The sequence below is a fragment of the Cynocephalus volans genome, chromosome 9 (genome assembly GCF_027409185.1).
Source record: "Cynocephalus volans isolate mCynVol1 chromosome 9, mCynVol1.pri, whole genome shotgun sequence".
NCBI classification, from domain to species: domain Eukaryota; kingdom Metazoa; phylum Chordata; class Mammalia; order Dermoptera; family Cynocephalidae; genus Cynocephalus; species Cynocephalus volans.
In genome coordinates, this window is record NC_084468.1 from 95,756,205 (window position 1) to 95,774,602 (window position 18,398).

Below are 18,398 nucleotides of genomic sequence, written 5' to 3' on the forward strand. Positions count from 1 at the left end.
CCTTTTCGGAGTCATGCTGCTACATCTTTTTCATTTTCAGCTTGAGCTCAACTTCTTTTTAGACCATACTTTCTACTTCTTGATACTTGACATTTTCCTAGTGCATCTAGAATGTAAGGTTGGATCACAAAAGCTATTTCTACTTTAAAGAGAAAAAAACAGTGAATATATTTTAAAAACTGTATTTTTTTTTTCTGTCACATTCCATGACATATTATTTTTGGTTAAATGGCATGTAACGAAGTTATTGATATTCCCTCAACTAGACTTTCACACTGAAATCAATTTGTCATTTGTTTATTCAAGAGAAGCAATATTATTCAAATTCTGAGTAGGTAAATTTACTTTGTAAATAACTGAAGCTGTCCTGGAAATGTGAATGCCCTAACTGGGTTAGAAAATTAGGGACTTTTCAATATGAGTCATGATGGTAGGGAGTAAACCAAAAGGAGGAGGTGAGTTTTGGTGAGTTGGTCTTGAAACGGTTCAGTTCTGCATGTGTGGTGGGTTTGTGTAAGATTTTCAGAATGGCCTTTTAATAATATTCCTCTAAGAAAGAGTTGTCATAGAATAAGTATTATAGTTTCTCTTTTAAGCTGTACTAACATGTCTGAGAAATGCCAATATTCTTGGAGTTTCTGAATAAGAACGTGTAAAGGGTACATGAGTTTTTGTGCTTGTTTGTTTTCAGTTTCCCAAGTAACCATAGTTTTCTATTGGCATGCAAAAAAGGTTTATTTAATATCGGACCCCTTGTTAATGAATCACATCTCTCTGTATGTGGTAATTTTGGTGTTTTTCTAAACTTATTTTTAGAATTAATTTGAGACAATCTCAAAGATACAGAAAAGTCGTGAATGCAATAGGAGGAATCTTTTGTGTCTTAACTATTTGAGAATAAGTTGTTGACGTGCTGGCCTGTTAGCTCAGTTGGTTAGAGCACGGTGCTGATAACTCCAAGATCCAGGGTTCAATCTGTGGACTGTCCAGCTGCCAAAAAAAAAAAAAAAAATGTTGAACAGGGAAATTGGTAACATGCATATAAAAATGAATTAAAACTCAATCATTTAAAACCCTGTTTTATTTACCACTTAATGTAGACTACTTCTGAGGAATGTGTGAAGCAAGCACAATGGTGCTCTTGGGATTAGGCTGCTTTGTAAACTCCTTGGTTAGATAATTGTTTTGCTTTGAAGTTTATCCTTGGATTCATTAGTCTTCTACCCTGTGGTGCATCATGATTTTTTGTAGAACCTCTCACTGAGCTTCAAGCTTTCATGATTTATTTTTGCTTCTCTGTACAAAAAGAAAAAAGAATCAAACTACTATATAGCAACTCTCTTTTGGTGAATTCTTCTTAATTGCTTCTAGATTTATATTTTAAATCTGCGTAACAAAAATTGAATTTCATAGCATACATTAGGCATTTGTCTTAATGTTTCGGTCTCAGGCACTACATGAATGATTTATCACTGTTAAAATAAAATTTTCTTTTGGGTCTACACAGTCTAAGAAGAGTAGTTAATGCACAACATGATAGAAACAGAACTAACGCATACAGCATTTGGCTAGTAACCAACAATAACTTCCATATATTGAGTGTAGTGTCTCAACCAACTTTCTGTCAGCCAGGCCACATTTATATCACTTCCAAGCATTAGGCATTTAAGTCGGTCATTCCTTTAGACTGACCTCAGCAGGATCCTTGAAATTGTATTCTTGTATAAATATATCTTCCTTTTTTCCTCCTTCCATCCCTCTTTTCCTCTCTTCCTTTCAACAGGGAAATGTTTTTGAGTGCAAATAACTAAGGATAACAACCCAGCGAGAAGGTGTTAGATTAATTTGCCTATCCCACTGTGGTCTATTAGGATACATATTGAAATATTAGAGTATATTGCCTTTAAAAATAAATACGTTGTTTACAGTTAATAAATTGGTTTCAACATCATTGTGTGAATTCAGTTAGTTAAGATTTGTTTGTGATAGAAACACCTAGTATATTTTCCTCTAGTTCAGATCACTTGTGCCTGGAAGCCTTTTTTACATGGGTTTCAATAGTGTGGAAGCTGGTTTTAACAGCTACTATTTCTATATGCCCACGACCCCTTCCTTACTCTTCACCTGGAAACACCCCACTACTCACCACAGGTGAGGACACATGATAACCTGGGCCAAGTGCAGTTCTGCATCCCCTGTACCACAGGGTGGCAGTATAGTGAAGCATTTAAGTTAAGGGCGGGGGCTAACTATGGTGCTTGATTGTGTCACTTATTAGCTGTGTGACTTTAGACAGATTACTTAGTCTCCCTGTATGTGACCCAGTATTCTAACAATTAAAATATGGGAAATAAACCGCACACAGATATTTGTAGCAGCTTTATTCACAAATGCCAAAACTTGGAAGCAACCCAGATGTCCTTCAGTAGGTGAATGGATAGATAAACTGGTACATTCAGACAATGGAATATTATTCAGTGTTAAAGAGAAATGAGCTATCAAGCCATTAAAAGATATGGAGAGACCTTAAGTGCATAATTACTAAGTGAAAGAAGTCAATCTGAAAAGGGTTACATACTGTATGTTTCCAGCTATATGACATCCTAGAGAAGGCAAAACTACAGAGACAGTAAAAAGATCAGTGGTTGCCAGGGGTTAGGAGGAATAGGCAGAGCACAGGATTTTTGGGCAGGGAAACTCCTCTGTATGATACTGTAAGGATGGATACATGCCATTATACATTTGTTCAAACCCATATAGAATATGCAACACCAAGAGTGAACCCTAATGTAAACTGTGGATTTTGGGTGATAATAGTGTACCAATATAGGTTAATTGATATACATTCTGGTGTAGGATATTGATAGTGCCAGAGGCTGGGTGGGGGGATGGGTAGGGTGTATATGGAAACTCAGTACTTTCTGCTCAGTTTTGCTGTGAACTCAAAACTGCTCTAAAAAAATAAAGTCTATTTTAAAAAGAGGGGGAGCAAGATAGAGGGTACTGGATTTCCCCCCACAGGCCCCTGTTCTGTAGTTACTTCCTTTCATATTACCATCTTTTTTTGGGGGGGGGGGGGGTTGTTGCTGGCTGGTGTGTAGGGATCCAAACCCTTGACCTTGGTGTTAGAACCACACTCTAACCAACTGAGCTAACTGGCCAGCCATACTTCCTACTATATTAATACATCTTTATATGCCGAGCTAATTTTTTGATAAATTAAGTGATAACATAAATTCATTTGAATGAAAAAAAATATGTCAGGGCTGGCCCGTGGCTCACTCGGGAGAGTGTGGTGCTGATAACACCAAGGCCATGGGTTCGGATCCCATATAGGGATGGCCGGTTAGCTTACTGGGTGAGCATGGTGCTGACAATACCAAGTCAAGGGTTAAGATCCCCTTACCAGTCATCTTTAAAAAAAAAAAAAAAAAAGAAAGAAAGAAAAAATGTGAAATAATAGTATGTACCGTCTATGTTTGCAATAAAGATTAGATAAGATATTGCATGTAAAACACTTAGCTATACAGAGAGGGGGAGAAGTGCTTTTTAGACAGAGAATAACATGTGCTATGCTCTGATGTCTGAGAAACTTGCCGTGTTCTAGGAATTGAGGGAGGACCAATAGGACCAGAGCAAGGTAAGCAAGGAGACGGAAGTGAGATGAGATTGGCATGAGAAGCAGTGTCTGAGTCATGTAGCATCTCATTGGCCATGATAAGTTTTTATTTTGTTGAAGTGTAAAGAAGATCCACTGAAGGGTTTTAAACAGAGAAATGGGGTGATTCTATTTACATTTCAAGAAAATCATTTTTGCTGTTTGGAGGAGGGTGCCCTGGAGGAGAGCAAGGGTGGGAGTAAGTAAACTAATTTGGAAACTGGTACAATAGATGATGGTGGCCTGGACCAGAGCACTAACAATAAAAATGGAGAGAAGTAGATAATGTATGGAGGTAGAATTGGCAGGTTGATGGAAATGATGGAATCAAGAATGATTCTTGGGTTCGACTTGACCAGCTAGGGAGATGGTGGGTAACTTATTTCACGGGGAAGATGGGACCAGAGGAAGAGGTTTCATGGGAAAAGCAAGAGTTTCGTTTTGGATAAATTCAGTTTAACATGTTTAAGATTTATGTAAGGGAGGTGTTAGTCAAGCATTTGGATGTCCTGCTCTGGACCTCAAGAGAGGTCTGGGCTAAAGAGCTGAGGGGCTGGGGACAGAAGACAGATGTTGAAGAATGAATGGGAATTGAGGATGAGGAGACAGCCAGTGTAGATAAACTGAAAAATTTGGCTAAGGGGAACATACGATGGGGGAAGTAGCTGGAAGGATATGTGGTTATCTGAGCATTTGGAACTTCTTAAAGATAAGAGACAGGATATGTTTGCATGCTGATGTACTTATATAGCAGGAGAGGGAGTGGTATGAGAGAGTAACAATTGAGGGAGTAAAGTTTTTGAGAAAGCCTGAGGGATACAAGATAGCATGTGAGGGGAGGTTGGCTTTTGAGGCGTTAGGCCACTTTATTGCAGTAGAGGCAAGGAAGAGATGGTAAGTACAGATAGAGTTCTATAGATTTTATGGTAGGAAGACTAAAGGGTTAAGAGTAAGAGTTGGCCATGCAAGGTAGGTACACTGGGCAGGACTTCCCATGCAGTGGGGAGATGAAGTGTGAAGGCAAGAAAGCTTGCTAAGAATGCCATATTTAAGAAACTGCAGTAGGTTCAGCATGTCTGAAATAGAAGGTTGGGAGGTGGGTGGAGCTGGGGAAGGAAAGGTGAGGCTGGAGAAAGACAAGAATCAATTCATGGGAAGATTTCTTTGAAATTGTTTCCCTCTGCAATAGAAGTCTTTAACTCTAGAAATAGGTTGACTTTATCTAATTTTAGAGAGCTAAAGTAGATTTAAATCTCGAATGGATTGGTGGGGGCAGCCAGTTAAGAAGCTGTTACAGTAATCTAAGTGAGATGATGAGGATCTGAACCAGGACAGTGGGGATGGGAGAGAAGGTGGTTGTGAGAGGTATGTATGAAGTAGAACTAGTGGGCCTTAGTAACACTTTAGTTGTAACTAGTGGTATAACCTACCAGTTGATTTTATGGAATATTAGTTGTTTAGGATAACTCTTAGCCCTCTAGTTCTAATGACTGATAATTAATGATGCCAATTCATCAAGAAAAGGAATAAAGGAGAGAATCAGGTCTATGGAGGAGTATGGAAGAGCTCAGTTTAGAAAGTGTTGAGTTTGAGGTACCTGTGGGTTGTCCCAGTAAAGACATGTGGTAAACTGTCTGGGGAATGAGTGTCAAGAGGGGAATTATTGCTCCAAGGATGACCAAATATATGTGTTATTTTTTGATTCTGAACCTTATGAAGATATGTTTGTTTGAATTCAGACTACAACAAATCAAGGGTTGTAGTGAGAAAAACTATGAAAAAAAAAATTCCCCAAAGAAGTTTGATAATACATTATCAGGATCCTAGAAATATTAATACTTTATGATCTAACCATTGTACAATTCAGCCTAAAGAAACAAAAATGCAAAGATTTATGTGCAAAGATATTTAGAATCAATTTCATTGTAATGGTGAAAAATTAAATATAGTATGTAGAAAATAAACAGGAAGGTATACAGCAATGTAAATTGTGATAATTCTAGATGGTGCCATTATTGGTAATTTTATTTTCTCCTTTTTTGTGTGTCTTTGGTTTACAGATTTTCTGAAATGAGCACGCATTCCTTTCTGATAAAAAAAAAATTTGAAATAGTGTATAGAATGGAAATATCCAACAATAGGTAAAGAGTAAATTCTGTTATATCCATAGGATTAAGATGTGATAAATTATGAGCTTTCAGTTGACTGTATGATAATGTGAGCATATATATCTGTAGAAAGTCTGGCATAAAGAGTCAGGAGTTGGTGAGATGGTGGCTGCTTGTTTTCTCTATTTTCTAAGTTTCCTATAATGACTTTTATTATATTTATTTCCTTCATCTTTTTTTTTAAGTTTCCTATTTTCTATAGTCTTTTTGTTTCTTTTTTCAACTTTCCTTGAAAAATTTTTTCTGTTCTTTTTATTCTATCACCTTAGAAACTATATGTACACTAAACTATATGCTAACTAAACTATACTAAAAACACACATAGTGTATTTAATTATAACTTTTCTAACAAAGTGTCAAGTTTTTTTATTATCTTTGGCCTCCTCCTGAACATGACAAGGACCATCACACATGTTCTAAGAATCCATTGAATATAATCTACTAAATTTTGTTTAGCTTATTAAATTAATTTTAACACAAAAAATGTATTTAAAATTTCTTACAGTAAATAATTTACTAACTTTTTTTATTGAGGTAAAATGTAACATAAGATTTGCCATTTTAATCATTTTTAAACATACAGTTCATGGAATTAATTAACATTCTCAGTGCTGTGTGACAATCATCTCTATTTCCAAAACTTTTTTGTTACCCTAACATAAACTCTGTATCTATTAAGCAATAACTTCCAATTATGCCTTTCCCCCAGTGTCTGGAAACCTCTAATCTACTTCTATATTTGAATTTTTTTTCTTTCTAATTTATTTTTTCTTAATTGACCCATGATAATTGTATATATTTATGGAATACAGTGTGATATTTGTGTATATTTATACAGTGTGTAATGATCATATCAGGGTAATTGGCATATTCATCACCTCAAACATTTGTCACATATTTTTGCATGTGGGGAAAATTCAAAATCCTCTCTACTAGCTCTTAAAGTTATACAATAATAGACTGTAGTCTCCCTACAGTGCTGTAGAACACTAGATCTTATTCTTCCTATCTGGCTATATTTTGTATCCACTGACCATGCTCTCCCTATTTCCCCCTCTCCTAACTGGTCTCTAGTAACCGCTATTCTACTCTCTACTTCTTTGAGATCAACTTTCTTAGCTTCCACATATGAATGAGGACATGAGGTATTTCTCTTTCTGTGCCTGGCTTATTTCACTTTAACATCATTTTCTCATGTTGCTGCAAATGACAGCATTTCATTCTTTTTTATGGCTGAGTAGTATTCCATTGTGTATATATACTGGTATATATACATGCTGAGAGGGGAGCCAGCCAGCCACTTCTCAGGCCCTGGGTGAGGTCAGGGGATAGGCTTGTCAAGGGCAAAACCACTTAGCCACTCTTCCAGAGGGCACAGATACTCTTTAGCTCTGCCAGCTTGGGAGCATGTTCATTAGGGTAGGGACCCCTGAGCTGTTTTTCCAGGTCAGGGACACTGGCACACAGAATTCAGTTGGCTGGCAAGTATAGGGGAGCAGTCTGCTGGGGGTGGTCCACCTGTCTGATCTCTGACCAGACATGAGGACATGAGGTGTGGCAGTTCTGCTGGCCTGGGGTTGGCTTCCCAGATGTGCAGGACTGGAGTCACAGCCACTCCTGGGCCCAGGTCCCAAGACCCCAGGATCAAGGTGTTGTAGCCACTAGTGTGAGTGCGTAAGGCTGGGGAAGTGCAGTGGCGGCTGGCCCCAGGGCAGGGCACACTCCCACAGCAGCCCTAGTTTCGAGATGGCACCATACTGCATCAGCTTGGGGCATGAGGGTGGGGGTGAGCAATGTGTGCTCCTGTTCTAGAGTGATGCAGCACGTATATTTTAGGCAGCTCCCCACTCTTGGCTCTGGGCTTGCAAGGACTGTGGAATCCTTCTGCAGTGGGAACTGCAGGCCTCTCTGGTGAGGATGGGGGTTGGTGTGGGCCTGCATCCTACCTTTTCTCACAAGGGAACATCCCTCCTGTGCTGATCCCGGTGGCAACTGAGGCTGTGTGCCTCTTTCCTCTCTATACTGCCGTCCAGGCGTTCATGCTCCAAAGGGATCTCACCAGTCTCCTGCTGCACTGTCACTCTCCTACAGATGCTCCCACCAACATATAGGAGCTCTCTATTAGTTGTGTGGTCCTTTTCTGTGAGAGGGACATGCCCCAGGCATCGCCTTTTGCCTGCTACCTCTCTTCCTCATCTATTTACCAACATATTTTACAGCTCTGGTGTTTACATTTGTTTGCTAGGGCCGCCATAGCAAAGTGCCATAGAAAAATACCATGGGCTGGGTGGCTTAAAAACAACAGAAATTGGGCCAAGCCCGTGGCGCACTCGGGAGAGTGTGGTGCTGGGAGCGCGGCGACGCTCCCGCCGCGGGTTCGGATCCTATATAGGACTGGCCGGTGCACTCACTGGCTGAGTGCCGGTCACGAAAAAGACAAAAAAAAAAAAAAAAAAAAAACCCAGAAATTAATTTTCTCACAGTTCTGGAGGCTGACAGTCCAAGATCAAGGTGTTGGCTAGGTTGGTTTCTTCTGAGGCCTCTCTCCTTGGTTTAAAGATGTCTGTCTTCTTCCTGTGTCCTCACATGGTCTTTGCTCTGTGGGCATCCAAGTCTCCTCTTCTTATAAGGACACCAGTATATTGGATTTAGGGTCCACACTAGTGACCTCATTTTTACTTAATAAACTCTTTAAAATACAGTCACATTCTGAGGTACTAGGTGTTAGGATTTCAACATTTGAATTTGAGGAGAGGGACACAATTCAGCCTATAACAGTGTTCTCTTCTATTCTGCTTCCATCTGGGTGTAGCTCACTTTGTCCTGAAGAAGTTTTTGAATAAAGTTCTGTGGAAAAAAAACTACGATCTCCTATATAACTGAAAAGCTCTTCGTTTCTTTCAACTTTGTCTTCATCTGTTTTGTGCTACTATATAACAGAATATGACAGACTGGTTCATTTATAATGACCAGAAATTTATTTGGCTAGAGGCTGGGAAGTGCGAGATCAGGGGACTACATTTGGCCCAGGCCCTTCTTGCTGTGTCATCCTGTGGCAGAAGGCAGAAGGTCAAAAGAGTGACAAGAGATCAAACATGCTGCCACAAGCCCTTTTATAATCAGCATTAGTCCATTCATGAGGGTGGGTGGAGCCCTTATGACCTAAACACCTCCCATTAGGCTCACCTCCCAACACTGTTGCATTGGGGATTCAGTTTTCAACACATGAACTTTGGGGGACATGTTCAAACCATAGCTAGCCTTAAGTAATTTCCTTGAGTATGGCATTGTAGGTTGGTAGTTATATTCCCTTAGCACATGGAAGCTATTTCTACATTCATTTAATATGTATTAATTGTGTCAGGCACTATTCCAGGTGCTAGGGATACAATAGTGAACCAGACCAAGTCCCTGCCTGCTCCCAGGGAGTATGCAGTCTAGTGGGAGGAAATGAAATAGCATTTGTACAAGTTGTGTGAACAGAAGTTTTTATTTCTCTACCATAAATAGCTTGGAGTGGGATTGTTGGGTCACATGTAAGTTTATGTTTCACTTTATAATAAACTCCCATAATAAACTCCCAAGTATTTTCCAGAATGGTTGTACTATTTTACATTCTTTCCGGCAATATATGAGAATTAATTACTTTTTGTTTTCTTAGAGTTTCTATATCTTTTTGTGCTGTACCAGGGTGAAATATTGTCCAATTCATTAGTTTTCTTTTCTATTGATTTTGTCCAGTCAAGAACTTATCTAGTCCGTTCAGCTATTTTTGTTCACATGTACATTGACTTTTTTCATTTCCAGGAATCTTAGGATGACTAGACCCTCATCTTGTTTTATTTTTATCGATTTTAGTGTCATAATTTCTTATTCATTTTCCAGAAGCCACTTCTCCTTTTATCTCATTTTGAAGACCCAAAATATAATTTGTGCTAAAGTCAGTTTTGGGTAACTCTTAATTTTTATTTTCTCTGAAGTGAATTAATCTTCAAAATAAATTTGTCAGTTCCTTCTTAGCATTTAATTCCTCATGTATTAGGATTCTGGTTTGTAGACTGTAAGTAGGACTTTATCATTTATTCTGATTACCCTTTTCTGGATAGTAATTCAATATTGCCCCCAGTTGGACTCCTGTGGTCTGAGCCAGTTCTTAAATTGCCAGAGTAAGGTCCCTGTCCTGGGATGTTGCAGTGATATTAGAGATACGAAAGATCAAGTTCTCAAATCACTGGAAGGCTTGGCTTGATCTTGACATGGGCCACTTTTAGTCTCTCCTACCCCCAAAGAGTCAAACTCTTGGTTACATCTTGTTCTGGACTATTTAAAGATAGTTTTCAGAAATAAGTAAAATCACAATGCTCATACAGGTTACTAAGATCTGTTCTGCCCATAGACACTTCTGCACGAGATGTGTGGGGATTTTCCTCACAGCAGCAACCAGTTCTCCAACTCAGCAGACATCAATTGTGTGTCTCAAAATTTAATTCAATTCTGACATGATCTGTCTGTAGTTAGCATCAGATCCCACAAGTTAAAGGCTTAGTCCCACAAGACTGCCCTCACTTCAGATGCGAAGTGCAAGTCCTGGGCCTCCTGTACTTCTGACAGACTGTAAATCGGGGGTTCCCACTACCACCTCCTCTTCAGGTTCTGTAATTTGCTACAACAGCTCACAGAACTTAGGGTAACACTGTAGTTACATTTACCTCTTTATTATAATGATATTATAAGGGATGCAGATAAATGGCCAGACGAAGATGTATGTACACAGGGCGAGGTACAGGTTGTGTGAACATGAGTTTTCACATTCTGGAGGTCTCTAGCCCAGGAGCTTCTATCTTGTGGAGCTGGGTTGCACCAGCATCCCAGCAAGTAAATGCAGTCATCAAACTGGAAGTTCTCTGAACATCATCATTTCGGGGCTTTTATGGAGGTTTCTAGGCATGATAGATTATTAACTCAGTCTCCAGCCCCTCTCCCCTGGAGGCTGGGGGAAATGGGGCTGAAATTTCTAGGCTTCTAATCAAGGTTCGGTTTTTCTGGAACCATCCTCCATCCTGAAGCCATTTAGGATCCCACCAAGAGTTGCTCATTAAAATAAGAGAAGCTGTTATTGCCCAGGGAATTCCAAGGGATTTAGGAGCTCTGCTCAAGCACAAAAGATGCTCCTACTACCATGATTAAGAGAAGCCTAAATCATCTTTTGCCCTGATACAGAACACCATTTGAAAGCTGTAGCCCTTGACAAGGCACTAAAATTTGGAATTCACAATGATTCTATGCAGAATTTAGCATGGTACCCTGAAGCCTGTGGGGGCCCCAGTAAAGCCCAGCTACTCAGAGTTTGATCCTCACACCAACAACTTCAGTATAACTCTGGAGCTTATTAAAATTCTCACATTCTGTACTTCAGACCTACTAGATAAAAATATCTGGGGGTAGGGTCCAGGAATCTGTGTCCTTAACAAACTCTTCAGGTGATTCTCAGGCATGTAAAGCTTGAGAAAGCCCCCCCTCTATTTTTCTCTGCCCATTGTGCCTTCTTTCAGTATCTTCTGGAAGAAGGTGCCTGTTTAAAATGACTTCCTCAATAGTGGACCAGAAACTTCATCAGCACATGAAATAAGAATTTTGTGATCAGGAATTATCATCACTGGCATCCAGGAACCTGACTCATAAACTCTTTAGCATTATACAGACTCTAGCGTAAAATTTAACTCATATATAAAGGTTGTACGTATAGAAAAAGTCTGGAAGGATACACACCAAACCACTAAGAGTGATTGCCTCTGGGGAAACTTGTGGGATTGTGGAGAAGTAAAACTTTACTCATGTGCATCATTTAAAATATTTTGATGGGGAATTACTTCTGATGTGTTTTCAAGTGTACACATTTTTCTCAGTTTGATGTAGTTTCACTAAAAGTAATGGACAGTATTGTAATATCCATATCCAAACTTGGAGGACTTCTGTGTATATTTATTTATTGAGAGTTGCATCTATTTTAAGAGATAACCTGCCTTTTCTTCTCATCTTATTAGTGAGTTACATTTTTAGAAATAAAACTCAAGTGAACAACCTTAAATAGATGGTGTTTTGTTGAAACTAATTGATTATGTTGTACTGAATACTAGGATGTGTATATGTACTTGAATGAATGTTTTGTTTCACTTATTGATGAGATTCTTTTGATTTTGACCATAATGGAACATCATTTGAGTCATTGTCATCTTTTTTTATTTTTTGTAACAGTAACAACATACTTCTGACCTCTGCTTTATTATTTTAAGAGTGTACCTTCAAATCCTGAAAATTTGAAAAATACAGTTTATAAAAGAATTCTTTATTGCAGTTACTGGCAACTTATTGCTAATAAACTATTTCGAAATGATGCAGTAAAAAAAATTGAATCACTATGATACAGATGCGATGTTGTGACTGTGATACTAATTCTTCTGGCACAAGTTCTTTTTGAATTTCAAATTCCTTTGAACCAGTTCCTCAGTTCTTCTACCACATCTTTGTTCACACAGTACACTATGATATCATTTGGCCTTCATTAAGCACCAATGAATTGTAAACACAAACACCAGTGCAAGTCCTAAAAACAGGTTCTATAGTGAGGTGGCCATTCAGATGTGGTAGACTCAGCAGTGCTGTCCAGTAGAACTTTCTGTGGTGATGGAAATGTTCTATTCCTGTGCTGTCCAATAGGATAGCCACTAGGCACACAGAACTATTGAGAACTTGAAATGTGGCAGTGGTGACTGAATTTTTTATGTACGTAATTTTAATTAATTTAAATAGCCACATGTGACTAGTGGCTACCATATTGGACAGCACAGATCTCTAGCATGTGAATCACCTGGGGGTCGTGTTAAAATGCAGATTCTAATTCAGTAAGTCATGATTGAGTCTGTGATTCTGCTTTTCTAACAAGCTCCAATGGGTTGCTGCTGATTCTGTTCTGGGTACCATACTTTGAGAAGGACGTATCTAGAATATATACGCTTATATCCATTTATTTTAGATTATTACCTAAAAGGAAAAAACGAAATTAAAAATTCTTATGTAATTCTGGGATCCCCACCTTCCAATTTGAGAGCCCTGTTCATGTGTGTTACCCATGCAGCATATATAGTAGCAGGCAAGCATACGGCCAGAAAGATTTAGTGAGCTTTTCTAAGGGCTTTTACCTGGGGATGCATGGGAGGTTGAATTTTTCATTATACTTGTCATATAAGGTAAAAAAGAATCTTCTGGTAAAGACACTTATTTCAACTTTCTCTTTAAAAAAAAAAAAATTATCTTTCTTACAGGTTTTGTGTGTGAAGCTGGATGGAAATCTGAAGTACTACCGATCACACCTTTATAGTACAGTGGTGCCACCTGATGGTAAGCTTTATTATCACTTTTTGATTCATATGCTCATTGATTTCCATTCTTCCAAATAAAGTGAGAGCTTTGAGTTTTGAGCAAAATAGACATTTCTTGCACTTTTCCCACCCCATCCCATCCCATCCCACCCCCTGATTGGGTTCAGTGCATTCCTTTTCTGCTCCCATAATATCTTCAATATCTTTAGTCAAACTCCCACCACAGCAGTTACAGATGAATAAGAAATAGTGTCTTGCCCTCAAGAACTTAACTCTTTACCTGGGAAAACTTTAAGCAGATAATCATAAAATAGCATGGTACATGCTACAATAAAATGTTACAGAGTGGTAGGGAATATGTAAACTGTAGTATAATGAAGGTACTATAAGAGCAATACAAATTTTTGTAGGAATTCAGAGGCTTGTGAATTCCATGATTAAGCATTCCTTTCAGAATTCTTGTAATTTAAAGTAAATTTTATCCATTCCTGTGCTATCTTTTTTTTCTTAACAGAAATAACAGTTAATTATAGACACGGCCTTCCCTTGATAACACTTACTTTGCCATCCAGACACGAACGCTGTCAATTTGTAGTCAAGCCATTGTTGTCAACAGTTGGTTCTTTCCTTCAGGACCTACAAAGTGAAGATAAAGGAGTCAAAACTGCAGCCATCTTCACGACAGGTAGGTGCATATATTTTACAGCTTCGTCCCAGAGCTTTTCTCTGTCTTCTTCTGAACCTTTGTTTTGGTTCTTTACTTTTCTAGGAAGAAGTATATAATTCATCATATAATAAATGGTTGGCCTTTACTGATTCCTTCATTTTTTACACATCACTACTATTAAAAAATAAATTTAATGAAAATGGTATGGAGGTTCCTCAAACAATTGCAGTTAGATCTACCATATGACTCAGCTATTCCACTGCTGGGAATATACCCAGAGGAATGGAAATCATCATGTCGAAGGGATACCTGTACTTCCATGTTTATTGCAGCACTATTTACAGTAGCCAAGAGTTGGAACCAGCCTAAATGCCCATCATTGGATGAGTGGATATAGAAAATGTGGTATATATCTACAAAGTGGAATACTACTCTGCTATAAAAAAAAAAAAAAAAAAAAAAAAAATGAAATACTGCCAGTTGCAGCAACATGAATGGACTTAGGAGAAAATTATATTAAGTGAAATAAGCCAGGCACAGAAAGAGAAATACCACATGTTCTCACTTATTTGTGGGGGCTAATAAAAATAAATAAGTAAATACACAAATGGGGGGAGGGGGGTGGGCAGGGGGAAAGAAGACACAACAATAACAACAGTTCCTTGAACTTGGAAGACAAGTGAACAGATATGTTGATGAGAGGGAGGAGGAAGAGGGAGGGAAGAAAAGGAGAAATTTGTAAAGGGACATGAAAATCAACTATACTGTATATTGATAAATTAAAATTAAAATAAATAAATAAATAAAAGACTGGAGTCCCATCAGGAAGTAATATTAAAATTGACTTTCAGGGGCCGGCCCCGTTGCTCACTCGGGTGAGTGTGGTGCTGTTAGCACCGAGGCCACTGGTTCGGATCCTATATATGGATGGCCGGTGCGCTCACTGGGTGAGCATGGTGCAGACCACACCATGCCGAAGGTTGCGATCCCCTTACTGGTCAAAAAGTAAATAAATAAATAAAATAAAAATAAAATTGGCTTTCAGAATATTTTAGAAAAAAATATTCCATTGAGTAAAAAATTAGTGGAATAAGTTTAATGTAAATTTCAGTTACTCATTTAATAAACTCAGCCCGAGATTTTTTGTTTTGAGAAAATTTTAGTGCCAAAGGTATTAACATGTGATTTTCAGCAAAATTTGAATAATTAGAAAACAAAATGCAGTTTCAATGATTAAAATAGCCAGTGAGTAATTAAAATACAGAAATAGTTTATTTATCTTTGGTTTAAAGCAATTGCAATCTAGTATATTTTTTGACATAATTAGTTCTTAGGAAGAATATAGATTTTTTTGAAGTACCAGTAGAGGCATTTAATCATTTAAACGTTTTATATTTAGGATATAGCTTTTATGTTCTCATGGTCTGAAATAGTCTTAGACCCACTGCCCCTAAAATAGAATAAAAAATTCTTTACCCTAGCCCAGCAGAAGCTACAAATATAAATTAATAAATTTGCATAGTTATTTTATTGTAATATTAAATGCTTAGAATAAGCTTATTTAAAGGTTGATTACTACTATTGCAGTTCTGAAAAGGAGGTTCGCATTTTTCTTCCCTGTCCAAGTTCAAAACAAATTAAGGGATAGATACAGAAGTTAGAAAAATGGAGATTAAAGAATTTATTCGTTCAACAAATATTTGTTGGGCACCTAATATAATCCAGGCACTGTTCTAGATGGTAGAGGTAGAGCAAATTACAAAAGGGATAAAAACACCTGCCCTTAGGGAGCTTAAATTTTAGGAGAAGGAAACAAAGAGATACATTCTATATTATGTTAGATAGTATGTGTTATGGAGAAAAATAAAGCAAAGTAGGAGATGGGGGGACTGTGTGGGTGGGAAGAGGGCTTGTTACCGAAACCCCAAAGGTCCGTTTGCTCGCAGCTCAATAGCCAGTAACTGAGACAAGTGTTGGTGTAAGGAAAGGTAGCCTTTAATCAGGAAGCCAGCAGCCTAAGGAAATGGTGGATTCATGTCTCAGAGACCATCTCCACTTTTCCCAGACTTGCCAAAGGCTCTTATAGGGATCGGTGGAAGGGGGTGCTGATTCATGGTGATCTGAGGGACGTGCAGGCATAATCGTAAAATTGCAGATAAACATCAGAAAACGTCCTAGGTGGGAGCTGATTTATGGTGACCATCCTCCATGAAGTCAAGTCACGGATTCAGTTCCTGTTAACCTCAGAAAGATCTAGATAGTAAGCTCGTAAAGAATGACCACCTGGGTTAATAATTTCTTGTATAATCTATGTACAGTGTGAGCGAGAGTCATTATGTTCTAGCAATCATGTGAACAAGAATCACTGTATTCTTTTTTTTTTTTTTTTTTTTTTTTTAAAGATGACCAGTAAGGGGATCTTAACCCTTGGCTTGGTGTTGTTAGCACCACACTCAGCCATAGAGCTAACCGGCCATCCCTATATAGGATCCGAACCCGTGGCCTTGGTGTTATCAGCACCTCGCACTCTCTGGAGTGAGCCACAGGCCAGCCCCAAGAATCACTGTATTCTAATGTCCAGCTGCAAGCTATGCAGTTCAGGTTACAAGAATAAGAAAAAAAACTTTTTAATTTAGAATTTTAACAAAAGAGTCACTTCTGTTCAGCCTGTAACACTGGCTAAGGTCACATTTGAGCAAAGACCTGGAGGATATGAAGAAGGAGGCTTTGGAGAGGTCTGGAGGTAGAGCCCTGGGGGTGGGAGCAGACTCCAGTGTGCCTGCAAAGGAGGGAGCTGGGCGGAAGGAGGAAGTGTTCTGAGAGACAGGGAGGGGCAGATCTGGAAAGGCTTGTTGTAGGTTATTGCAAGGACTATAGATTTAACTGGAAGGAGAGCTTTCTTCCGACTAAAACCTGGAGCATAGAATAAGGTTTTAGCCCTTTGGCCACAATGGGCTTCCTAGTATGTCATCCCTGAAGTAGGCAGACATTCCCCCTGGCACAGGAGTATGTCCAAGGGCCTTACACACTGGGACAGGGCCTGCCTTTCTGAACTTCTAAGAGTAGGCAGATGCAAACCTAGAACTCAGAAGTGGTTGAAATGAGCAGTGCTTGTCTAGTGGTATGTACTCAATAAGTATTTGTTGAATGTATGAAATGAGAGGTTAAAACAATGATCGATGTCTACCTTGCTCATTTGTAAGAATAATTGGAGTAGCTTTGAAACAAAGCACAAAGAAAGAGACCAGAAATCTTAAGAGAAAAGGGGTTCTTTGGACTGAGTGAAAACACTTTATTGGGGGTTTAAATCAATACTTACCCAAGAATACATGAAAAATTCAGCACTATTATTAGAACCTTTAAAATGTTTCACGTCAATCTTTTGCTGTTCGTACATTTGTATAAAGGATAATGTATTATTTGAACTGAGAAATCATACTTAGTTGATTTCATTTATAGTAATATTTTAAGGAGCTGGTTTGAAGTCATTTAAATGTAAATTTTTAAATGACACTTGTAAAGTTGGGTAAAACAATTTTTTGGTGTGTTGCTGATTTTTTAAAAAAGATTTTCTCTGGGTAGAATTTGCCTGTGTTTAATTTGGGCTTGAAAAGAGTGTCCTAAGCTTGTCACAGTTTTGCCCATTGAGTGGGTTGAATTATTTGGCAATTTTTTGGAAAATGATCTCACCCCAATTGATGAAGAGGAACCCAAACAGCCAAGTTCTAGAAACAGATCCAGGTGCAAATTTGAGTTGCTGCCTTCTGGAACAAAAGAACTACCAGGAGCCAGACTGGAGGCAGGCAATCAGGTTCTTCCTGATTTCACTAGCAGTATTCCTGTCATGCATATTAATGTAGCTCTGTTTGAATGTAGCCAAGCAAACACCCAGCTTGGAGAAAATACATATCCAGCATTTTCCTGGACTTTATTTCATGTAATTATATGTGGACTGTTCTGCAGGAAAAATGATAGAGAAATCCCTACCCAGGGCCAGTTTTTTGCTTTTTTTCAGTAAGTTTGTTTTCTTAGCACCTGGGTTACATTAAAATTTAGTTCAAAAATATAATAACAAAAGTTAGGCTATATGAGAAGCTGTGCAAAGCACATCGAGATTAAAAATTTCCAGGACTTTTTTTTTTTTTCTGAAATGTTCCTAGGATATTTGTTTTTTTGTTTTTTTGTTTTTTTTTAAATTTTATAAATGTTCCTAGGATATTTCAAATTACTATTGCCATCTCTCCTGCTGCTCTCCATGTCCACAAAATAAACCACACAAATTCAAATTTGTTTCTCAGGTTTGATTATGTTCATTACTCTTTCTGATACCCCACCTTCTTGAGGTTTTGCCTCTGCATTTTCCCCCCAAGTTAGAAAGGTCAGGGAGCCAGTGTGGCAGTGGTTTGTGGTGCTGTTTGGTAACTAAGTTTTTAAATAATGCAAATCAGTTTGTTACCACCAGACCAGGCTCGGCTTGCCCTTTCACATTAAACAAATGACTCGAAAGTCCAGAAGTTGGTGCAAGG

The 18,398-nt window shown here is 38.4% G+C and overlaps 1 protein-coding gene across 1 annotated transcript in view; it reads left to right on the forward strand.

The window, feature by feature from the left end:
- The window catches only part of MCUB (mitochondrial calcium uniporter dominant negative subunit beta), a 76,340-nt gene that overhangs the window by 46,153 nt on the left and 11,789 nt on the right, over window positions 1-18,398 (forward strand). Inside the window, exons 2-3 of the mRNA XM_063107987.1 lie at window positions 13,149-13,224; window positions 13,720-13,890. Coding sequence (XP_062964057.1) covers window positions 13,149-13,224; window positions 13,720-13,890 — 247 coding nt within the window. The remainder of the gene's footprint in view (window positions 1-13,148; window positions 13,225-13,719; window positions 13,891-18,398) is intronic.